This window comes from Heloderma suspectum, chromosome 1, assembly GCF_057233095.1.
Source record: "Heloderma suspectum isolate Gila_16-S chromosome 1, 16-S_ref, whole genome shotgun sequence".
Taxonomy (NCBI): Eukaryota; Metazoa; Chordata; class Lepidosauria; order Squamata; family Helodermatidae; genus Heloderma; species Heloderma suspectum.
The window spans coordinates 72,551,402-72,573,142 of NC_139458.1; the positions used below are offsets into that span (position 1 = coordinate 72,551,402).

General features: G+C 45.5%; 1 protein-coding gene and 1 long non-coding RNA gene across 2 annotated transcripts in view; one reads left to right on the forward strand and one right to left on the reverse strand.

Moving 5' to 3' along the window:
• Positions 1 to 18,772, reverse strand: part of PLA2G4F (phospholipase A2 group IVF) — a 45,907-nt gene extending 27,135 nt beyond the window's left edge. Inside the window, exons 1-3 of the mRNA XM_084846529.1 lie at positions 18,551 to 18,772; positions 12,777 to 12,849; positions 7,424 to 7,560 (exon numbers count right to left, since the gene is read on the reverse strand). Coding sequence (XP_084702655.1) covers positions 7,424 to 7,560; positions 12,777 to 12,849; positions 18,551 to 18,661 — 321 coding nt within the window. The 5' untranslated portion in view covers positions 18,662 to 18,772. The remainder of the gene's footprint in view (positions 1 to 7,423; positions 7,561 to 12,776; positions 12,850 to 18,550) is intronic.
• LOC146357395 (uncharacterized) lies at positions 81 to 13,757 on the forward strand. Its single transcript, XR_014789524.1, has 3 exons — positions 81 to 372; positions 5,101 to 5,200; positions 12,407 to 13,757. It is a non-coding gene; the product is annotated as an uncharacterized LOC146357395 (long non-coding RNA).
• Positions 18,773 to 21,741: the final 2,969 nt, after the last annotated feature.

The window sequence follows — 21,741 nt, forward strand, 5'->3', positions numbered from 1 at the left end:
CTCCTAAAGACTGTGACGTGCTATGTCGAAGCTGTTTTCTCAGCTGAAAGGGAGTAATTAATGCAAACTTTCAATTGTACACAGCAGCAGGAGCTTCAGGGGAGAAAGAAGGCTGCACCTGTGCTTCTTTGTTTGCTGTGGAGTAATTAATGCAAAGCTTCAAAGGTTCGATTGTCTGCAGCTTTGTCAGCTGTAAGGAAGGACTGGGGAAGCCTCTTGTATTATTTGATCAGCCCCTGCCAGTCTGATGATATTCACTCCAATCCCCCCAACCCACCCAGAAGTATGTTCCTATGAAGGGACTTAAAATGGTGCAGTGCACTCATTCCTGGAGCCTTGCACAGGCAACAGCCAGCTCCTTGAAAAATCCAGGTAAGCCACCATTGGCTTCTCCATCCATTGTCATGGAGACCCTCCTGTGGTGATATGCTCATCTTTATCAGTCTATGTCAGATGACCAGTGTTGTTTATATATCTTGAAAGATTTAAATATTTGCAGTTATCTGAGGTAGCTTTTAAAATTTACTGAAATATTGGTGTGTTTGAAGGTGTGTGTTTTTTCTTAGCAAGGAATTGTAGTCATATCTCTGAATTTAAGGTTCTATGTGCAGTGAGAATACTGAGCAAGTTGTGTGTTATGTAAGTAGGGATGTCGGAGAATTTCTCCACGAATCTCCGGGAGGCCGAATGCCAACGCATTCGGCCCCCCACAACTGGTGGAGAAACAGTCTGTCACCCCCCCGCCACCCCCCCGGGATGGGACTTACCTTGGTTGAATGTCCCTGGCGGTGGCGGCTCCCAGCGGCGGTGCGGCGGCCGGTCTTCTGACCGGCTGCCACCGCCGCCATTTCCAAGTAAAAAAACAACAACAACAAACGTGATAGGCTACGTAAATGTTTACGTAGCCTATTACGTCTGACTTTGGGAGGGGAAAAAAAGCGTGTATGCAAATGGCGGCACCCATGGGTGCCATCTGCGTTCCTTATTTGGGCACGTGTAGTCGTAGCCTATAACGGCTGACTGCAGGGACACAAACGGCGGCGGCTACGGCCGCCACCATTTGCGTCCCGGCAAGAGAAGAGGTTTCACAGCTGGAGGGACGGGGTGCCTCCCCCCTGGCCAGAATTTCGGCCAGAGGGACCGGGCGCCTCCCCCCCGGCCAGAATTTTGGCGGGGAGGGATGGGGCGCCTCCCCCCCACCAAGAATTTCGGGGGGAGAAACGGAGCGCCTCCCCCCCACCACGAAGCAAGCTGCAGGACCAGGTAAGGGACTTTCGTCCATCCCTACTAAGTGATCTTGATTTCAAAGTGTAAATTGAATGGTATTCTAAGCTGTTTTCACTTTAATTTTTGTTGTTGCAACTGCAATGTGCACACATTGCCATCCTGATTTAAAAACAAAACCAGAACACACACATGGATAATCTAAAATAACACACAATAGATGGCTTCAGAGATCAGCAAAGCATTTGAAGATTTAAAACAAGTTAATCTTTTCTTTTTTAAGTCTGAACGTTTTTTGTACTTACTCCAGAAATAGGGGAAATTGTTTTACTGACCTTTTTGAAACAAACACTATCAGGATTAATAAACTTTTATGACTGAGATGGTATTAAACTCTCTACTTCCATCAATGAAGAACCAGGAAGTAGTGATACAATACTGAAGCAATGTATGATAGGATGGGTCTTCACTCCATAGCAACAGAACTAATCAGTAACTAAGGGTGGACCAACAACAACAACAGATTACAGGGAAGGAGCCTGTGGGAAGGAGGACCAGTCAGCTGTACCAGGTGGATCCTGAGCCTGCTTCTGCCCCCATCAAACAGGTACTTAAGGCGGGGCTGCCAGAGGCAGCGCCTCAACGTCATGCCAAGTGCAACACTAAGTGCGCACTTAGCATCAAACTTGGAGTCACATGGAACAGCACCTGAAGACCCACCCACCTGCCTCTCCAGAGACACCAGCAGCCACAGATACCAGCAGCAAATAGCAGCAGCAGAGGGCAGAAGCGTTAAAGACCAGGGAGAAAGGGGAAAACGTGGATTTTATCTGCTCCTTCTTAGCTGCTGTTCTCTTTTATCTTTTATATTCTTTTACACTGTTGTACATTTTATATCCTAACATTTTAATATGTGCCTGGGAGGACTATTGAGCAACTCAGGGGGTTAGGGAGATGCCACTATAACTGTGGTCATGGGCAGGGGGAGGTATGGTGTTGGGGGATTAACAGGCCAGCTGAGGAGAAGAGGGGCTAAACACCTTGCAGCTGTCCCCTCTTCTGGTTCTTCCCTCAACCTGATGGTTCCTGGCAGCCTTACCAGTCTGCCCTCAGGCCTGGTGGTGCTGCTGCTGAATGCCAGGACAGCCCAAAATAAAATCTCCCTCATCCATGATTTGATTGTGGATGAGGGGGCTGACCTGGTATGTATTACTGAGACCTGGGTGGGGGAACTGGGAGGGGTCACTCTCTCCCAGTTGTGCCCTCCTGGGTACTCAGTGCAGCACCAGCACCGACTCAAGGGTCGGGGAGGGGAGGTTGCTGTGGTCTATAGGAATTCAATCTCCCTCTCTAGGCTTCCTACCCATTTGAGTGCAGATCTTCAGTGTTTGTACCTTGTGTTGGGTACCCGGGACAGACTAGGGATTCTGTTGGTGTACCACCCACCCCGCTGCCCATCAGACTCCCTGCCTGAGGTGACGGAGGTCTCGGACTTGATGTTGAGGACCCCTAGGATGATGGTCCTGGGGGATCTCAACTTCCATGCTGAGGCCGCTGTATCCAGGGCAGCTCAGGACTTCATGGCCGCCATGACAACCATGGGGCTGTCCCAACATGTCATCAGCCCAACGCATATAAAAGAACACACGCTTGATCTGGTTTTCTTGACTGGGCAGGAGGATGGTGATCTGAAAGTGGAGGAATTAACATCTGTCCCTTTGTCATGGTCAGATCACCTCCTGCTGAGGTTTAGACTCCTGGCAGCCTTCCCCCTCTGCAAGGGTGGGGGACCTATTAAAATGGTCCACCCCGGAGATTAATGGATTCCGATGGATTCCAGAGGACTCTGGGGGATTTTCCTGCTGGTATGGCTGGTGCTCCTATCGAAGCCCAGGTCGCTCTGTGGAATGCAGAGATGACTCGGGCGGTTGACACGATTGCGCCCAAGCGCCCTCTCCCTCTGAGCAGAGCCCAGCCAGCTCCTTGGTATACACCTGAGCTGAGGGCAATGAAGCAAGAGGGAAGACGGCTAGAACGCATGTGGAGGAAAACTCGTGCTGAGTCTGACCGAACAAAGTTAAGAGCCCACTATCAAGCCTACTCTGTGGTGGTGAGGGTGGCAAAGAGACAGTTCTTTTCCACCAGCACTGCATCTTCTCAGTGTCATCCAGTGGAGATTTTCCGAGTGGTTCGCGGCCTGCTACATTCTGGGCCAGAGAGAGAGACAGTAGAACCCTCGGTGGCACGCTGTGATAAGTTTGCAAGGCACTTTGAAGATAAAGTCGCTCAGATTCGTCATGAACTGGACACCACAATTAATGCAGTTCCATTGATAGAGGCGTTCAGAGCACCATCTGGTCCAGTTTTATTGGATGAGTTTCAGTTACTGAGGCCTGAGGATGTGGACAAGGTGCTTGGCCAAGTCCGATCGACCACTTATGTGCTTGACCCTTGCCCTTCATGGCTTATTAAATCAAACAAGGAGGGGATGTCCGGCTGGGTCCAGGAGGTTGTAAATTCCTCCTTGAGAGAGGGAGTGGTGCCTGCCGCTTTAGAAGAGGCGGTAATTAGACCACTCCTGAAAAAGCCTAACCTGGACCCAGAGGATGTTAACAATTATAGGCCAGTGGCCAACATCCCTTTCCTGGGCAAGGTGCTTGAGCGGGTGGTTGTAGGACAGCTCCAAGCACTCTTGAATGAAACGGATTATCTAGATCCATTTCACTCAGGCTTCAGGCCTGGTTTTGGAACGGAAACTGCCTTGGTCGCCCTGTGGGATGACCTCTGCCGGGAGAGGGACAGGGGGAGTGCGACCCTGTTGATTCTCCTGGACCTCTCAGCAGCTTCCGACACCATCGACCATGGTATCCTTCTGGATAGGTTGTCTGGGTTGGGAGTTGGAGGCACTGCACTACAGTGGTTCCGCTCCTACTTGGATGGCCAATTCCATAAGGTGGTGCTGGGGGATTATTGCTCTGTGCCATGGCAATTGTGCCATGGGGTTCCACAGGGCTCTATTTTATCCCCTATGCTGTTTACCATCTACATGAAACCGCTGGGGGAGGTTATCCGGTAGGGATGTACGAAAGTGACTTACCTTTCGCAGATTGTGTTGATGGTGGGGGGGGAGGCGTTCCGTCCCTCCCCCCTGGAATTCTGGATGGGGGGGGAGGCGTTCCGTCCCTCCCCCCCGAAATCCTCGATGGCCAGCTGTGCTCCGCGGCAGCTCCACAGAGCAGCTGGCCAGGCCCAGCCCAGAGCTGTCCGCAGCTGGATTTCTGGCCGCAGAGGGCTCGGGGGGGGGAACCCGCGTACGCAAATGGCGGCGGCTACGGCCGCCGCCATTTGCGTTCCTTATTTTTGGCCGTCTGAATCTATGTAAATATTTATGTAGACTATGACGGCGAAAATAAAGGGGAATGCAAATAGTGTAGCGGGCGCTATTTGTGTCCCTTTTTGATTCACCGTTTTAGCCTACGTAAATCTTTACGTCGGCTGAAACGGCAAATCAAAAAGGGACGCAAATAGCGCCTGCTTTGCTATTTGCGTTCCCCTTTATTTTCACCGTCATAGTTTACATAAATATTTACGTAGACTAAGACGGCCAAAAATAAGGAACGCAAATGGTGGCGGCCGTAGCCTCCGCCATTTGCGTATGTGGTTTGTTTTTTTAAAAAAAAAAAACACGACGTGATAGGCTACATAAATCTTTACGTAGCCTATCACGTCGTGTTTTTTTTTTTAAACCCAGCCATGATAGGCTACGTAAAGATTTATGTAGCCTATCACGTCGTGTTTTTTTTTTTTAACCCAGCCATGATAGGCTACGTAAAGATTTACGTAGCCTATTTACTTCTTTTCTTTTTTTTTAACAAGACTGGAAATGGCGGCGGCGGCAGCAGCCGGTCGGAAGACCAGCCGCCGCAGCCACCACCGCCACTGCCGCAGCCGCCACCGCCTGGAAGATCCGCCCCAGGTAAGTCTTGCCCCAGGGGGGATCCGCGGGGGGGCAGGCCGTTCCGCCACGGAGTTCAGGGGGCCAAATGCACTGGCATTCGGCCTCACCGAGATCCGTGGCGAAATTCTCTGACATCCCTATTATCCGGAGGTGTGGGCTGAGGTGCCATCAATATGCGGATGACACCCAGCTCTACCTCTCTTTCTCATCAAAACCAGGTGAGGCAGTGGCCATTCTGAATCAATGCCTGGGCACGGTAATGGACTGGATGAGGGCCAATAAACTGAAATTCAATCCAGACAAGGCAGAGGTACTGTTAGTGGGTGGTTCGTCTGCCCGGCTAGGTGATATTCAACCTGTTCTGGAGGGAATTGTACTCCCCCTAAAGGATCACGTTCGTAGTTTGGGGGTGCTCTTGGATCCAGAACTGTCACTTGAGGCACAGGTGAACTCAGTGGCACGGAGCACTTTTTATCAGCTTAGGCTGGTATACCAACTACGCCCTTATCTGGACAGAGATAGCCTAGCTACAGTTATCCATGCTCTGATAACTTCTCGTCTGGATTACTGCAATGTGTTATACGTGCGGCTGCCTTTGAAAACGGTCCGGAAGCTTCAGCTGGTCCAAAATAGGGCAGCAAGATCGTTAACAGGGACTGGCCTGCGAGCTCATATTACGCCAGTACTTTTCTAGCTGCACTGGCTGCCAGTCCATTTCCAGGCCCAATTCAAAGTGCTTGTATTAACATTTAAAGCCCTTAACAGCTTGGGGCCAGGTTATCTGAAGGATCGCCTCTTCCCATATGTGCCTGCCCGGACCTTAAGGTGATCGTCAGCGGCCCTTCTCCGTGAGCCCCTGCCAAAGGAAGTGAGGCGGGTGGCTACTAGGAGGAGGGCTTTTTCTGCTGTGGCACCCCGGCTCTGGAATGAGCTCCCTAGTGAGGTTCGCCTGGCACCTACATTGTATTCCTTTCGGCGCCAGGTGAAGACCTTTTTATTTTCCCAGGCATTTTAGCATTTTAGCTTTCTGAAGTTTTAGCTTTGCTGTTTTAAATCTGTATTTTAAACTCCTGCACTGCTGCTAAGTTATATTGTGGTTGTATTGTTATATTGTGCTTTTAATGTTCTATATATTTTGTATTGTTTTATTGTGTGCTGTTTGGTTTTAATTTTTGTGAACCGCCCAGAGAGCTTCGGCTATTGGGCAATATAGAAATTAAATAAATAAATAAATAAAGGAAGCCACAGCCATGAGGTTTGTATGTATTGCTGCACTCTATCACACTTTAGCACACACTGAAAAAACATAAGGTTCCCCACTTTAACTGTGGTGAGTTGGTTATCTGTATTCATCCATAAGTATCACCACTCCATTTAAGAACCCTAATCTGTGCAAATAGTAGTTTGGAAAGGCTTTTGCTTTTCCTGACTTATCAGGGTTTGACACAGAAAGTTCAAGTTTGCTGTGTTATTTTATTCAGTCATGACAGTCTACAGTCCAGGATCACTGTCAGAATTTGAACTTAACATTTTGTTAGATAAGGATTGAGCAACCTCTTATTTTGATATCTTCTCCAAAAACTACAATAGGCTATCATGATTTCCCCCATTTATTCTGGGTGTCTCTGCAAGCATATAAAATCTGGGCTTGTTTTGGATCATAGTAGATCAGCCTTCTGCAACCTGATGCCCTCCAGATGTGTTGGACTTCAACTCCCAGCATTCTCCAGCCAGCATGGCTGGCTGGGGAATGCTGAAAGTTGTAGTCCAACACATCTGGAGGGCACCAGTTTGGGGGAAAGCTGTAGTATATCATACTAGCAATCATGCCATATGAATAACTGATACCAAAATAATGCATTTAGCATGATATTAGGTCAGCAATGCATTTTGCTAGTTGCCTATGTAAGCAGCTCACTGAGACCTTTTCCTCCCTGCTGTTTCCTCAGCTTGAGAGAAGAGCACAGGGCTATCAGGGTTTCCTGTCTCAGTTGTAATGGGCCAGCACAGGTGCCAAGAATAATACTGCAGGAGTAAAATGAGAGCAGCAGAGAAAAGAGTCACAAGACAGCAGAGACAGAAGTATGGTGAATGAGAGGCCACTGAATAATGATTTCCAAGGCTGAATTTTTTCCTATGAAAATATTTTGTTTTCAGGAAATTAAGCCATTTCCATCGTTCTTAAGTCAAGGAAGGCTACCATATATAAATCATTCTGTATCAAGTAGAACCATCCTTTACCTTGACAGCACTGTGAATTCTATACTGAAAAGTTTCATTCCATTCTGGGTCTCTGGAGTTGTCAATAACTTGAGTTCGGTAAATGATTGGCGATGCAGTTGGAAGACACAATTCCACATAGCAATCTGCCTCAGACACTAGAAGGAAGAAGACAGAAATTTTGCCATGGCAGAGTTTTCCAGCAAGAACTCTGCTTTCTCCACATATAGCAGAAAGCTAGGAAGAAGAGAAGGTGGTCTTCAAAGAAGCCTACCTTTTAGCAGAGGCAGAGCAATAATAATAAAACAACAGCAATAATAGTGGTATTAGCTCATTAATTCCATGACAGGGTTTAAATGTAACCAAAGAAACTTATCTGCTAACTCATGTTTTTCTTGTTTAACCAACTGAAGCCTATACTGATTTCTTAAAGCCAGGGAATTTAACTAATTTCAGTTTCCCAAATCTTCAACAACAATTATTTTTAGAAGGCTCTGAAGCATCTTTCCAGTGATTCCCACCCCACATGGCTAGTAAATACAGTGCAACCTCTTAGCACTCTTTTGGTATAGCTTGTTTTACATAATTTAAGATTCAAAGTCCAATGGTACAATAACATCCAATACAATAATATGGACAGGATTCTTGGATCAATGAAGTTGTCCATGTGCATGCTTGGCCCTTGCCCAGCCTGGCTTGTAATAGGTAGTGGAAATTGTCAACTCTTTTTTATGTGAGGGTTCTATTCTATCCTGCCTAAAAATGGCAGTAGTTCATCCTCTGCTAAAATTTTCAGATCCCTCTGTTTTAAATAACTATTGGCTAGTATCATTAAGTTTTCGGGTACGGTACTTGAACATGTAGTGGTGAACAAACTCCAAGAATTCCTCAATGAAACTAATTATTTGGATGTATTTCAGTCTGGCTTCAGGCCTGGTTTTGAAACAGAAACAGCCTTGATCACCTTAGTAGGGATCTTTGCCAGGAGACAGACAGGGCAATACATTCCTGTTGGTTCTGCTGGAGTTTTCAGTGGCTTTCAATACCATCAGCCATGGTATCCTTCTGGGCCACCATGCTGGGAAGGGGCTGGGGGAGGGACCATTTTGTGGTGACTCTAGTCCTTCCATGCAGGTTTCAGAAGGAAATGTGGAGGGACCTGTGATCAACACCTTTGCCATTTGCCATAGATCTGCCACAAAAGGTTGGTGGCACTGCCCTCAATGTGCTCAAAAGGTTTACTGAAGAAAGTGACTATCCCCTGCCCTCCACCCCCACCACCCCACACAGACAAGCAAAAGCTGTCTTGTCTTGGAGCTGCAAGCCCCAGGCAATTAAGCATGTTTCAAAAAGGTAACTGGGAATCCATCCAGACAATTAAGTAATAAGGTAACTGGTACCAAAAGAGAAGACACAAGGAAATTCACATGAATTCTGGGTAACTGGCATAAAAAATAATGGTCAAGTTGACCTGGATGGTATCCAAAGAGAAAACGTTAACGCCCTATCACTTGGGCCAAAACATTATTTGAGTAATGAATAGCTCTGAGACTCTATTATTCCAGGTCAAAAGTGTACTTAAAGTTTTCGCTTATCAGTTAATGAGCAAAAACTATTGTGGAAGGTATGTACATCAAAAGGTTGATATACATATGTCTATAAAAAATTAAGAGACTTAAGTTTAATTGGCAATTTTGAGTAAGGAGTTATCTTCTCAAAGTATAATTCAAAATTGATCTTATCCAGCCTGAAAGGTATACATCTACGCCTTTTATGTATGTTCTAATTTTTAAAGAATGTTTAATAACAATGAAATAATTAAGACTGTGAGCCCTAGTTTATGGAACAGGAGATAATATTAGTTATGAGGTAATTTCTACACAAAAAAGATATAAATATGTGCTGATTTTATAATGCAGGAGCTCACCAGGCCTATTCAGTACTGAATGGGGAACTTGGTACTTAAAATGAGATCTCTCTTTTTTAAGCAATTAGGATTAAAGATCTTTAGTAATTCTCTGTTTAACAACAAAGCATGTTTTTATATGCACAATATATTTTGATGTGATGTTATGAGCATATTTCAAATAAAAAGATTTTTCTTTACTAATTCTTGTTAGTGCAAAACCAAAATTGAAGCCACCTAAAACAATTTTTGGTGTACACTTTGTTTGAAGTGTATTGATCAGCTATAGGCAGTTAACTGGCAGCCAAAGGCTTCCTAAATACTGGAACTATAGATGGAAAATACGTAGCAAAGACCCAAAACCATAATACGCTTATTTATTTTATTTATTTAAAACATTTATATCCCTCCCTATATCATTAGGATCTCAGGGCAGCATACAGATAAAATCAATTTAGACAGTATAAAACAACAAATAAGTTAAACAGCTAAAAACATATTAAACCATTAAGCAAGCTAATACCAATTTAAAATCTAAAACAATAAAACAGTTAAAACAGTGTGCTACTTTAGGGAATGCATTTAGCCCTCAAAGGCTTTGATAAAAAGACATGTTTTCACTTGACATCGAAATGAAACCAATGTCTGCACCAATTGGGCCTCCAAGGGGAGGGCATTCCACAACCATGGTGCCACAGCAGAAAAAGCCCTCTCCCATGTCCCACCATAGCGTATGTCTTGCAGTGGTGGGACACAGAGGAGGGCTCCTCCAACAGATTTCAGTCTTCTGGCAGGCATATATAGAGGGAGGCGCTCGCTCAAATATCGAGGTCCCAAGCTGCTTAGGGCTTTAAAAGTCATCACTAGCACCTCGAATTCCGACTGGAAGCATATCGGCAGCCAGTGCAATTCCTTTAAGACTGGTGTTATGTTATCTTTGCGAGATGTTCCGGTCAACAATCTAGCTGCTGCATTTTGCACTAGCTATAACTTCCAAATCTTCTTCAACGGCAACCCCACGTAAAGTGCACTGCAGTAGTCTAATCAGGAAGTTACCAGCACGTGCACTACTGTGACTAGATTATCCCTGTCCAGGAAAGGCCGTAGCTGGCGGATCAGCTGAAACAGGCCCCAAGTATTCCAGGCCACAGAGTCTACCTGGGGCTCCAGTGACAGAAATGGATCTAGGAGTACGCCCAAGCTACACACCTGCTCCTTCAGGGGGAGTGCAACCCCATCCAGGACAGGTCACTTACCCATTTCCCAGACTTGGGAACCACCAATCCACAGAGCTTCCAACTTGTCAGAATTCAGCTTCAGTTTACTGGCCCTCATCATGAGCTGAGCATCATCACAGTACTGGTGACACCCCGCCCTAAAACTCCTAAAGACCTCACCCAATGGCTTCATATAGATGTTGAACAGCATGGAGGAGAGAATAAAACCCTGTGGCACCCCACAGCTTAATAGCATGGGGTACAACAGGAATCCCCCAGTACCACTCTCTGGAATTGGCCTTACAGGTAGGAGCAGAACCACTGTAGCACAGTGCCCCCAAACCCCCATCCTGCAGAGCTGATCCAGTAAGCTGCTGAGAGATCCAGGAAGATCAACAGGTTAGCACTCCCCTGTCTTTCACCTGGAGTAGGCCGTCAGTCTGAGCACCCAAGGCCATTTCAGTGCTGTACCCTGGCCTGAAACATTGGGGGTCGCATAGGGTTAGATTTTGTCCCTTATGCTTTTCAACATCTGCATGAAATCACTGGGAGAGATAATCCAGAGATGGAGAGTGGGTTTTCTTTAGTATGCTAATAGTACACAGCTGTATATCTCCCTCATACACTGGGGAGGCTCAGGAGGTTCTGAATGTGTGTTTGGAGTCAGTGATGGACAGGGTGAGGGTAAACAAATAAATTAAATCTGGACAACATACAGGCACTATTGGTTAGGAAGCCTACTGCTCCAAGGACAAGATGTCAGCCTGTTCTGGATGGGGTTGTACACCCATTAAAAGATAAGTTTATCACTGGACCTGATCTTAGATGCTCAGGCATTCGCTGTGGCCAGGAGTGCTTTTGCCCAGCTTCAGCATCCATTCCTGGGAAAGTGAGACATGGCTATGGTCCTACATGCATTAGTTACCTCTCAAGTGGACTACTGTAGCATGTACTAGGTGGGGCTGCCCCTGAAAACCACTCAGAAACTTCAACTAGTGCAAAATGCTGCTGCTAGAATTTTGACTGGGGCAAACTGCAGGGGCCATGTGTATGGTATTGAGCACTGGCTGCCACTTTGTTTCTGCAGGCAATTTAAGGTGGTGATTATTATCTTTAAAGCCCTAAATGGCTTGGGACCTGGCTACTTGAAAGACCATCTCCTCCCATATGAACCTGCTCATCTTGTAGGATCAGCTGCTGCACCCCTCTGGCATGTGCCACTGCTCTCAGAGGCACAGTTGGTGGCAAGACACGAGAGGGGTACACTGTATGCGGAACTCCCTGCTCCAAGAGATTAGGTCATCATCCCCTTTATCTGTGCATTCCACTGGAAATTAAATATATTTATCTTTAAACAAGCATATTACTCATTATTTTTACTTAAATTTTATTTAAAGACTGCTAGTTTGGGTTGTGTTTTTGTCTTTGCTGCTACTTTTAGGTTGTTGTAAATGTGTTTAATTATTTATGTATTTTAAGCATTTTCATCCTGCTCTTTAGTAGACAAGGCTCCCAGAGTGACTTACATTAGGTCAACAACAGGCTATTAAAACAATGGACTTTTTACAGAGATGGCAATGATGACAGTTCATTGATTCTTCTTCCTCTCCTGGAGTTGGCTGTAATGGCCTCTCTGAGGGAAGGAGGGGCCCAGGCCCAGCTGGTGAAGCAGCAGCAGGTGGGAAAAGGCAGTGATGCCATTTTGCTTCACTGGCTTCATCTTCCTCTCCTGCTCACAGAGCAGCTAGCTTTAATTACGGGTTATTTTGTAAATTGTTGTGAGCAATTATTTTTGGAGGGAAAAAGTGGGGTATAAATATCTTAGGTAATAAATATTTCAAAGATAGTCTTAACAACTGTTCATCTTTTTTTTTTCTTCAGGTCTGAGGCACCCCTACCAGATGTGAATAATATCTAGTTTGGAGCTGTCACCAAAGTCAAACTCTTGGAATTTTTAAGCCATTGTCACATAAAAATCAATTCCCTGATTATTTTGCTGCTATTCCATATTAATTCAGCACAATTTATGTTCTCAACAGAAAAGCATAAATTAGCTTTTTTAATGCTCTTTATGCTCTCCACATAAACGCATAAATAAATTAGCGCACCGGAAGCGGGTGAGCGGTCAGGACCCAGCATGTCCATTTGCTCCCAAACAACTTATGGTTAACAAACTGTGGGTTGTTTAAGTGTGCGAACTGGGTCAATGAGACATGCGGAAGAAACCAAGATAAAATATCCAGATACTTACACAAATCTGTTCCTTTAATGTTTCTGGCTCGGAGTATTTTTACCGTGAGATTGTAGTAAGGGTGCTTCTCACGCTGCAAAGATAATCAGCCCAAAATATATTAACAACTTTAACTAATTTTATCTAGCAAACATGTAAAATGTTAAGGACTGCCATGGTTGGTCACACCAGTTATTCTTCTAGACCTGTTCTGTGGCTCCACTAGGACAAAACACTTTGAAGGAACACATGAGGAGGCAGTAAGCTAACCACGGTTATCTATCTGTTTTCAACAACCAGACACTTAGGAATATAGAAAGTAGGAAGCTGCATTCATAACTATCTTGACATCTAGCAAAGGACCAAACATTCAACAATTTAGAAACTCCTGTTGCTAATAAGCAGTGAAATCTATGAAATCTTTCCAAAGCCAGTGAAATCTATGTGTGGTGTATTGGTCACCTACTAGGCCTTGGACTTGTTCATTTGAATTTAATTGGATGTCTATGAGTAAAATTAAAATGCATTCACCAACTCACTCACATGTCTCTAATGACGTTCAATAATTTTGTCATAGTTGTTTTTACTTATCTGCTTTCTAAGTTGAACAGTTCCAATCTTTTATAGCTCCTATATAGTGTTTAGCCATCTTGATCACTGTGAATGAGTCAATGCTTCAGGACAGTTGAGAATCATTCTCCAGCTTTTAGAATGTAATAACAGTTAAAGCTTGGGGAAAGCCATGCTAAAGGTACAGTGAAGAGAAGACAAATAATTTAAGCCAGCTCTGCAGTTTAAATTGGACAGAGACAGACAGATTAAAATTTGTGGTTGGAGCTAGCTGAAACTGGGGTGCAGCTGACAGCAAGGGATGCACAACTTGCTTTCTGGAAATCTGATGCAGGTTTAACAGACGTGCTATCTGCATGTTTAGGAGTCTGCAAGCTGCCAGTGGGCTTTTGCTTGTGTATTTGAAAATAAAATAAATATTACAAAATCACCATAAGTCTCAAGTGTTGTCTCTTCCAAAGCAGCCAATGGGCTTAACACTTAGGGAAGGAAGACACTATGTACGTATCTTACAGTTTTATTTCTCTTTCTTTTTGTGTCTGTCTCAAAACTCCTGTGGTGCCATGATATGCTTCTAACAATGAGAAAGCCAGAAAGGCAAACATCAAATATGAAGGCGAGACAACATAGATTTATGCCACAGCACTGTAGAATAAAATGCTAGGAACTATCTACCCATTTAATTTCTCCAGCACATTGAGTGAATACTTTAGAATGATCTACAATGAACTCAAAAAAATGAAAGCTAATATCCCTGATGAATATACAGTGGAGGTGAGGAATAGATTTCAGGGATTAGACCTGATAGACAGAGTGCCTGAGGAACTATGGACGGAGGTCTGTAACATTGTTCAGGAGGCAGCAACGAAATCCGTCCCAAAGAAAAAGAAATGCAAGAAAGCCAAGTGGCTGTCTGATGAGGCTTTACAAGTAGCTCACGAAAGAAGGGAGGCGAAAAGCAAGGGAGAAAGGGGAAGATATACCCAACTGAATGCAGAGTTCCAGAGAATAGCAAGGAGAGACAAGAAGGCCTTCTTAAATGAACAATGCAAAGAAATCGAGGAAAACAACAGAATGGGAAAGACTAGAGATCTCTTCAAGAAAATTGGAGATCTCAAGGGAACGTTTTGTGCAAAGACGGGCATGATAAAGGACAAAGAAGGCAGGGACCTAACAGAAGCAGATGAGATTAAGAAGAGGTGGAAAGAATACACAGAAGAACTATACAGGAAAGATCTGAATGTCCCTGATAGCCATGATAGTGCGGTCACTGAACTTGAGCCGGACATCCTCGAGAGTGAAGTCAAGTGGGCCTTAAGAAGCATTAGTAACAACAAAGCTAGTGGAGATGACAGTATTCCAGCTGAGCTATTTAAAATCCTAAAAGATGATGCTGTTAAAGTGCTGCATTCAATATGCCAACAAATCTGGAACACTCAACAGTGGCCACAAGACTGGAAAAGGTCAGTTTACATTCCAATTCCAAAGAAGGGCAACGCCAAAGAGTGTTCAAACTACCGCACAATTGCGCTCATTTCACATGCCAGCAAGGTGATGCTCAAAATCCTACAAGCTAGGCTTCAGCAGTATGCGAACCGAGAACTACCGGAAGTACAAGCTGGGTTTAGAAGAGGCAGAGGAACTAGAGATCAAATCGCCAACATTCGCTGCATCATGGAGAAAGCAAGAGAATTACAGAAAAACGTCTATTTCTGCTTCATTGACTACGCTAAAGCCTTTGATTGTGTGGATCACAACAAACTACGGCAAATTCTTAAAGTGATGGGAGTACCAGACCACCTTACCTGTCTCCTGAGAAACCTGTACGAGGGTCAAGAAGCAACAGTAAGAACCAGAGATGGAACCACCGATTGGTTCAAAATTGGGAAAGGAGTACGACAAGGCTGTATATTGTCACCCTGCTTATTTAACTTATATGCAGAGTACATCATGAGAAATGCCGGGTTGGATGAATCAGAGGTCGGAATTAAGATTGCCGGGAGAATTATCAACAACCTCAGATATGCAGACGATACCACCCTAATGGCAGAAAGCGAAGAGGATCTCAAGAGCCTCTTGTTGAGGGTGAAAGAGGAGAGTGCAAAAGCTGGTTTGAAACTCAACATTAAAAAAACGAAGATCATGGCATGTGGCCCTATCACTTCCTGGCATATAGAAGGGGAAGAAATGGAAGCAGTGACAGATTTTACTTTCTTGGGCTCCAAGATCACCGCAGACGGTGACTGTAGCCATGAAATTAAAAGACGCTTGCTCCTTGGGAGGAAAGCTATGGCAAACCTAGACAGCATAGTAAGAAGCAGAGACATCACCTTGCCGACAAAGGTCTGTCTAATCAAAGCTATGGTTTTCCCAGTAGTAATGTATGGCTGTGAGAGCTGGACTATAAGGAAGGCTGAGCGCCAAAGAATGGATGCTTTCGAACTGTGGTGCTGGAGAAGACTCTTACGAGTCCCCTGGACTGCAAGGAGGTCAAATCAGTCCATCCTAAAGGAAATCAACCCTGACTGCTCATTGGAAGGACAGATAATGAAGCTGAAGCTCAAATATTTTGGCCACCTAATGCGAAGAGAAAACTCCCTGGAAAAGACCCTGATGCTGGGAAAGACTGAAGGCAAAAGGAGAAGGGGACGGCAGAGGATGAGATGGCTAGATAGCATTACGGATGCAATGAATATGAACTTGAGCACGCTCCGGGAGAGAGCGCAGGACAGGAAGGCCTGGCGTGCTATGGTCCATGGGGTCACGAAGAGTCGGACACGACTGAACGACTGAACAACAACAACAACAAACATTTCCCTCAATACATACATTTCACATCTCTGAGTGTTTAAAGGATTAGATATACAATAAATACTAGCAAGTTCTAACTTTCATGGCTTTACTCTAACAAGAAGAATACATGTTTTGAAGAGTCAACTCTAAGAATCTGTCCCATTTATACAGGGAAATGTAAAACAAAACTTGAGTTGCAAACAATAGGAGGAAAGTGTTCAGGAAAAAGCACAGGTCATGAAGTACAAGCTGGTGGAGGTAGTATGAGCAGTCAGCGTCAGGTTCTGACACGCTGACTGTAAGTAGTCATCATGTAAGTTATTGCAAATGCAACCCTTTGTATTTTTTTGCATAAGAAAATGCCTATAGGTTAAGGAAAGTAGCAGTCAGCTATATGTAAACTCCAAAAGGTTCACAGAGAAAACAACTGGGAAGCAAGTTTATTAGCCCCTTCACAATTCAAGTTGAAACTGGGGGGTGGGGGTGGGATTCTACCACTAAAAGTAAAAATATGTAGGCACAAAAATCCTGCAGGTAAACCTTATACTCAGGCTCTCAGCTATCATCATAGCTGCATGCCAAGGCTGATCTGTCCTTGTATGCTCTTCTGCATTTTTCTATCCTGCCATTCTACCACCTGGCACAGGTGATCATGTTACACTATTTTCAACTTAGTTTGCTTGGCTGTTATTTAAAGTTGTTTACTGGTGTTCTGTAATCAATGGAGCAGATCTGCCATATGGATTTGTGCAGTTGTACAAATTGTTTTAATATACTGGTAACACCAATTGAGTGTTAATCTATTGTTGTTTTTAAATTAAAAAAAAGAAAGATTATCACAGGCCAGGCCAGCAATGCTCCTTTCATCCTGCACATCACCACAAAGGCTGGTGAAAAGAAGTCACAATGAAGAAACACAAGATGTAGATTCTTTGGTCAGAGGGAAGGCCACTGCCATGAATCACGAGCAGATAATCAGATGCAGAAGTGGAGCACGATCTTTACACCAACATTGTCCATGTAGACTCTGGGTGCTTCCAGACAGAGGACTCCTAGCATTACCAGTCAAAAGACATTGTGCAGCAATTCCATCTTTCCCTCCTTAACATATTTTCTGTAATAAGAAAAACAGAAGACGCAGCAAGAAGTCACAGGAGGACTACAAATGGAAGAGGTAATCATCTGGACAATGCCTTTTAATTGTTAGCACTAGGATCCCTCCATCTGGAAGCACCCTCGGACTGCAACTGAGACAGGTAGGCTAAACAGGGTGGGTCAGGTTGATCAGACAGAATATAGAATTCTTGGATCTTTAATGGTTGCCTAGCCAGGAGAAAGATCATGGGTAGCTGAAGCATTGGAGCTTCCAGACAGAGGGCTCTTAGCACTATCAATTAGAAGGCATTGTGCAGCTAGTCCATCTTTTTCTCCTTAACAGATTTTCTGTGGTAAGAGAAAAGACAGAGTGGGAAAACCCAGGAAGGTTATGACTGGAAGACATTGTCTGGATCCTGTATAAAACTCTGTGAATGACTGAGGGGATGGTGTGATAAAAGCCTTGTCTGGTTTGGAAGCACCCCTTGTTGTTTTACAAGGCTGAGAAAAGCTTCCAGTCTTCCACAAACACCACCACTGAGGATGCAGCTTCCCCCAACTGAATGCCCTCCAGATGTGTTGGAGTGCAACTCCCATCATTCCCAGCCAGCATCCAACCTGGTGCCCTCCAGATGTGCTGGTCATGTTGGCTGCCAATGATGGAAGTTGCAGTCTAACACCTCTGGAGGGCTCCCAGTTGGAGAAGGCAGAGATACAGGGTATCTTCTGGAAAATGTAAATAGGGTGTCCAGATGAAAAAGTGGGCAGAATTCTTGCACCTGCCATGATTGCACAGAAGAGGGAAATCCAGAAGGCACATTCTCTAGCACTGGCAGCCGGTGGCTCTGATTACGGTGTGGCTGTGAATCCATTCTGGGTTCCAGTCAGAACTCTAAAGGAGCCAAAATGCTGGACCCTATCCCCAAAGTAGGTTCAGCACCTTGGATAGCTCCTTCAGAGTTCTGTCTGGTTCTGACTGAAACCCAGAAGGGACTCACAGCCCCACCGAAATTAGAGCCACCAGCTTTCACTGGTTTCTAGTCTGCCGGGCAAGCGACACCTGCCGAAATTCCCTCTTCTTCTCCACAACCACTACAGGCGCAGGAGCTGTCAAGCCCCGGCCATTCTCTTTGCTCCTCCTCCGAACCTAGAGCCTTGCCGCGGTCCTTCCACCGTCCAAGTTTTTATTCGCTTTCCTGACGCTGAAAGAGGCTCTGCCTTGAATCCACCAAAGGGAGGGAAGCTGCCGCGGTTTCCCCACTACTTATGCCCGCGCGGAAGTTTGCGCGTGGGGGGGGGGCGGCGGCACTCGCTTCAGAGTCAGCCCATAATATTACCCGCCAGTGATACAGGCCGGTCTCTTTCCTCTCCTTCCGCTGGAGCAGCACAGCAGCCACAAGGGGCAACATTCGGGGCGCCACGCGGCCCAGCAGCACCTGGCGGAACATGAGGGCCCTTTCTCGAGCGAGCCGAAGGGCACTCGCGCCTCTGCGACGGGGCGGCTTTGCCGCTCGGCTTTTCGTTCTCCGCGTTGCGACGGCGGCTGTTGCCGACGCGGGCGCGCAAGGGGCGCGGCTTAGAGTACCTCAGGTGTGCAGCCTATTTGGCCGGGGTTTGCTTCGAAGGGAAGAGCGGGGAGGGGCAGCAGGAAAGCGAGCGTTTCTGTGGCTTTTAAAGAGCACCCGACTGAAAACGTCCAGTTTTAAAAACGGTTTAGTGTTTACTTCCTCTCTTCCCACCTACCCGCTCCCACAACTTGTTCTGCCGGATTTGGGGACAAGTTACAACTCCCGCGTTTGACTTTTCCTCCGAATCGGCCACCTCCCAGGAAGCTTTGATTCACGAGTCCCTGTGAAGCAACTCAAGATGTGAGGAATGTTTCAGAGGTTACAGTGCTTCATTTAAAAAAGAAAAAAGATGACGCAATGGCACCATTAACTTGGTGGCGTTAAGGAATACTTAAATAAAGTATTCGCGAATTTCTTTATTTTTTAAAGACAAACCTAATATAGCTGAATACGAATCTTAACCTTTAAAAAACGACAACACGCCTTTATGCTTTTGGCTGCTGTCCTCTTAACCAGGGATAAGCAATGTTTGTTTGCCTACAGTTCCCATCAGCCCTAGTCAGCAGAGCCAATGGTGAGGGATGATTAGAATTGTAGGCCAAAACAACTAGAGGGTCACAAGTTGCCCACCCCCTGGCCTAGAAACATAAGGGCTGTTTATAGTTACACAGGGCTGAAGAACAGTATTCTGTTCAGTGCTCAACTACTCTAAGCTTTAATAACTAAGGGTACACTCCTATGCATGTGTGGACAGAAAAAGGTCCTACAACTCCCAGCATTCCTCAGCCAGTGCTGGCTGGCAGGGATTTGGAAGGAGTGGATGATCTACCACTTCACTGCACTCCCCCAGAGGTTGTCCATAAAACAGGTTTGGTACTAAGCCCTTATTCAAATTAAATGCCACTATAAATCCCTTCTTTCAGCAGTCACTGTAGTCAACTTCTCAAACTATTCTAGAATAGGTTAGTGTGAACATTGCTAGCAATACTAAGGGGGAATTTGAAGTGGGGAGGGGAATGAACAGTACGTTATTAAAATAATGAAATCTGAACACATAGTAGCTCAGGCCTGGTAAATCACAATAGGAAGACATGATGAATTAGTTTAATGGTATACGAAGGGGAATCATAGAATAGTAAGGTTGGAAGGGGCCTATAAGACCATCAATTCCAACCCCCTGCTCAATGCAGGAATCCAAGTCAGAGCATCCCTGACAGATGGCTGTCCAGCCTCGTCTTGAACGCCTCCAGTGTGGGAGCGCCCACCACCTCCCTAGGTAATTGGTTCCATTGTCGTACAGTCAGAAAGTTTTTCCTGATGTTCAACCGGAATCTGGCTTCCTGTCACTTGAGCCCATTATTCCGTGTCCTGCACTCCAGGATGAGCGAGAAGATTTTGTGTCATCTGCAAATTTGATAAGCATTCCCTGCACTTCCTCATCGAAGTCATTAATAAAAATGTTGAAGAGCACCGGGCCCAGGACTGAGCCCTGTGGTACGCCACTTGTTACTTCTCTTCAGTTTGAGAAGGTACCATTGATAAGCACTCTGAGTCCGATTCTGTAGCCAACTGTAGATCCAACTGATGGTTGTTTCATCTAGCCCACTTTGAGCTTGTTTGCTTATCAGGATATCATGGGGCACTTTGTCGAAAGCTTTGCTGAAGTCGAGATACGTCCACAGCATTCCAACAGTCCACAAGGGAGGTTACCTGATCAAATAATGAGATCAGATTAGTCTGGCAGGATTTGTTCTGACCATCAGGGAAGGACTGTAGCTCAGTGGTAGAGCACGTTTTGCATGCAGACGGTCCCAGCTTCAGTCCCTGGCATCTCCAGCTAGGGCTGCCTAAAAGTGCCAGTCAGTGTCAATACTGGGCTAGATGGACCAATGGTCTGACTCAGTATAAGGCAGCTTTCTATGTCATATTTGCATATTAATACTCAGTATAAGGCAACCTCCTATGTAACCCTCCCAATGTGCTATGAGTCTAGGAATGCTGCATCACCCAGTTGCAGATGATGTGCACTGACATACACTGTACATAAACATAATGGAGATGAAAAAGGAAGTGCCTCACTCTAGGAATTGCTGACCTTAAATAGTTTACTAAGGTCACAATGCTATGCATGTTCAGGCAGAAAAAAGTCCTTCAACTCCCAGCATTCCCTGGGAGTTGTAGGACTTTTTTTCTGTCTAAGCACAGATAGGATTACACCCTAAAATGCTTAAGCACAATATAAATATGCAGGCTTGGACATCTGTAGCATTCCTTGCCATCGCTTGGATTGGGAGAAAAGTTTCCAGGATTTGTGCAGCTTGCAGACAATTTATACCTTTTTACTAGGGATGTACAAAAGGCACTTACCTTTCGCGGATTATGTTTATGGTTGGGGGGGAGGCGTTCCATCCCTCCTCCCGGAATCCTCGCCGGAGGGAGGCACTCCGTTCCTCCCCTCCTGGAATCCTGGCCGGCCGGCTGTGCTCCGCAGGGATTCTGCGGAGCCGCCAGCTGGCTCCACCAGCAGCCGGACATCCTGCCGCTGGCTAGCAGGGACGCAAATGGTGGCGGCCGTAGCCGCCACCGTTTGCATCCCTGCAGTCAGCCGTGATAGGCTATGTAAATGTTTACGTAGCCTATCACGGCTGACTTAAAAAATGTTTACGTAGCCTATCATGTCTGACTTAAAAAAAAAAAACGCACGTACGCAAATGGCGGTGGCCACGGCCGCCACCATTTGTGTTCCTTATTTTGGCACGTCTTAGTCTACATAAACATTTACGTAGACTAAGCCGGCGAAAATAAGGGGAACGCAAATAGCGTAGCAGACACTACACTACTTGCGTTCCCCTTATTTTCGCCGTCTTAGTCTATGTAAATGTTTACGTAGACTAAGACGTGCCAAAATAAGGAACGCAAATGGCGGCGGCCATGGCCGCCGCCATTTGCATACGTGCGTG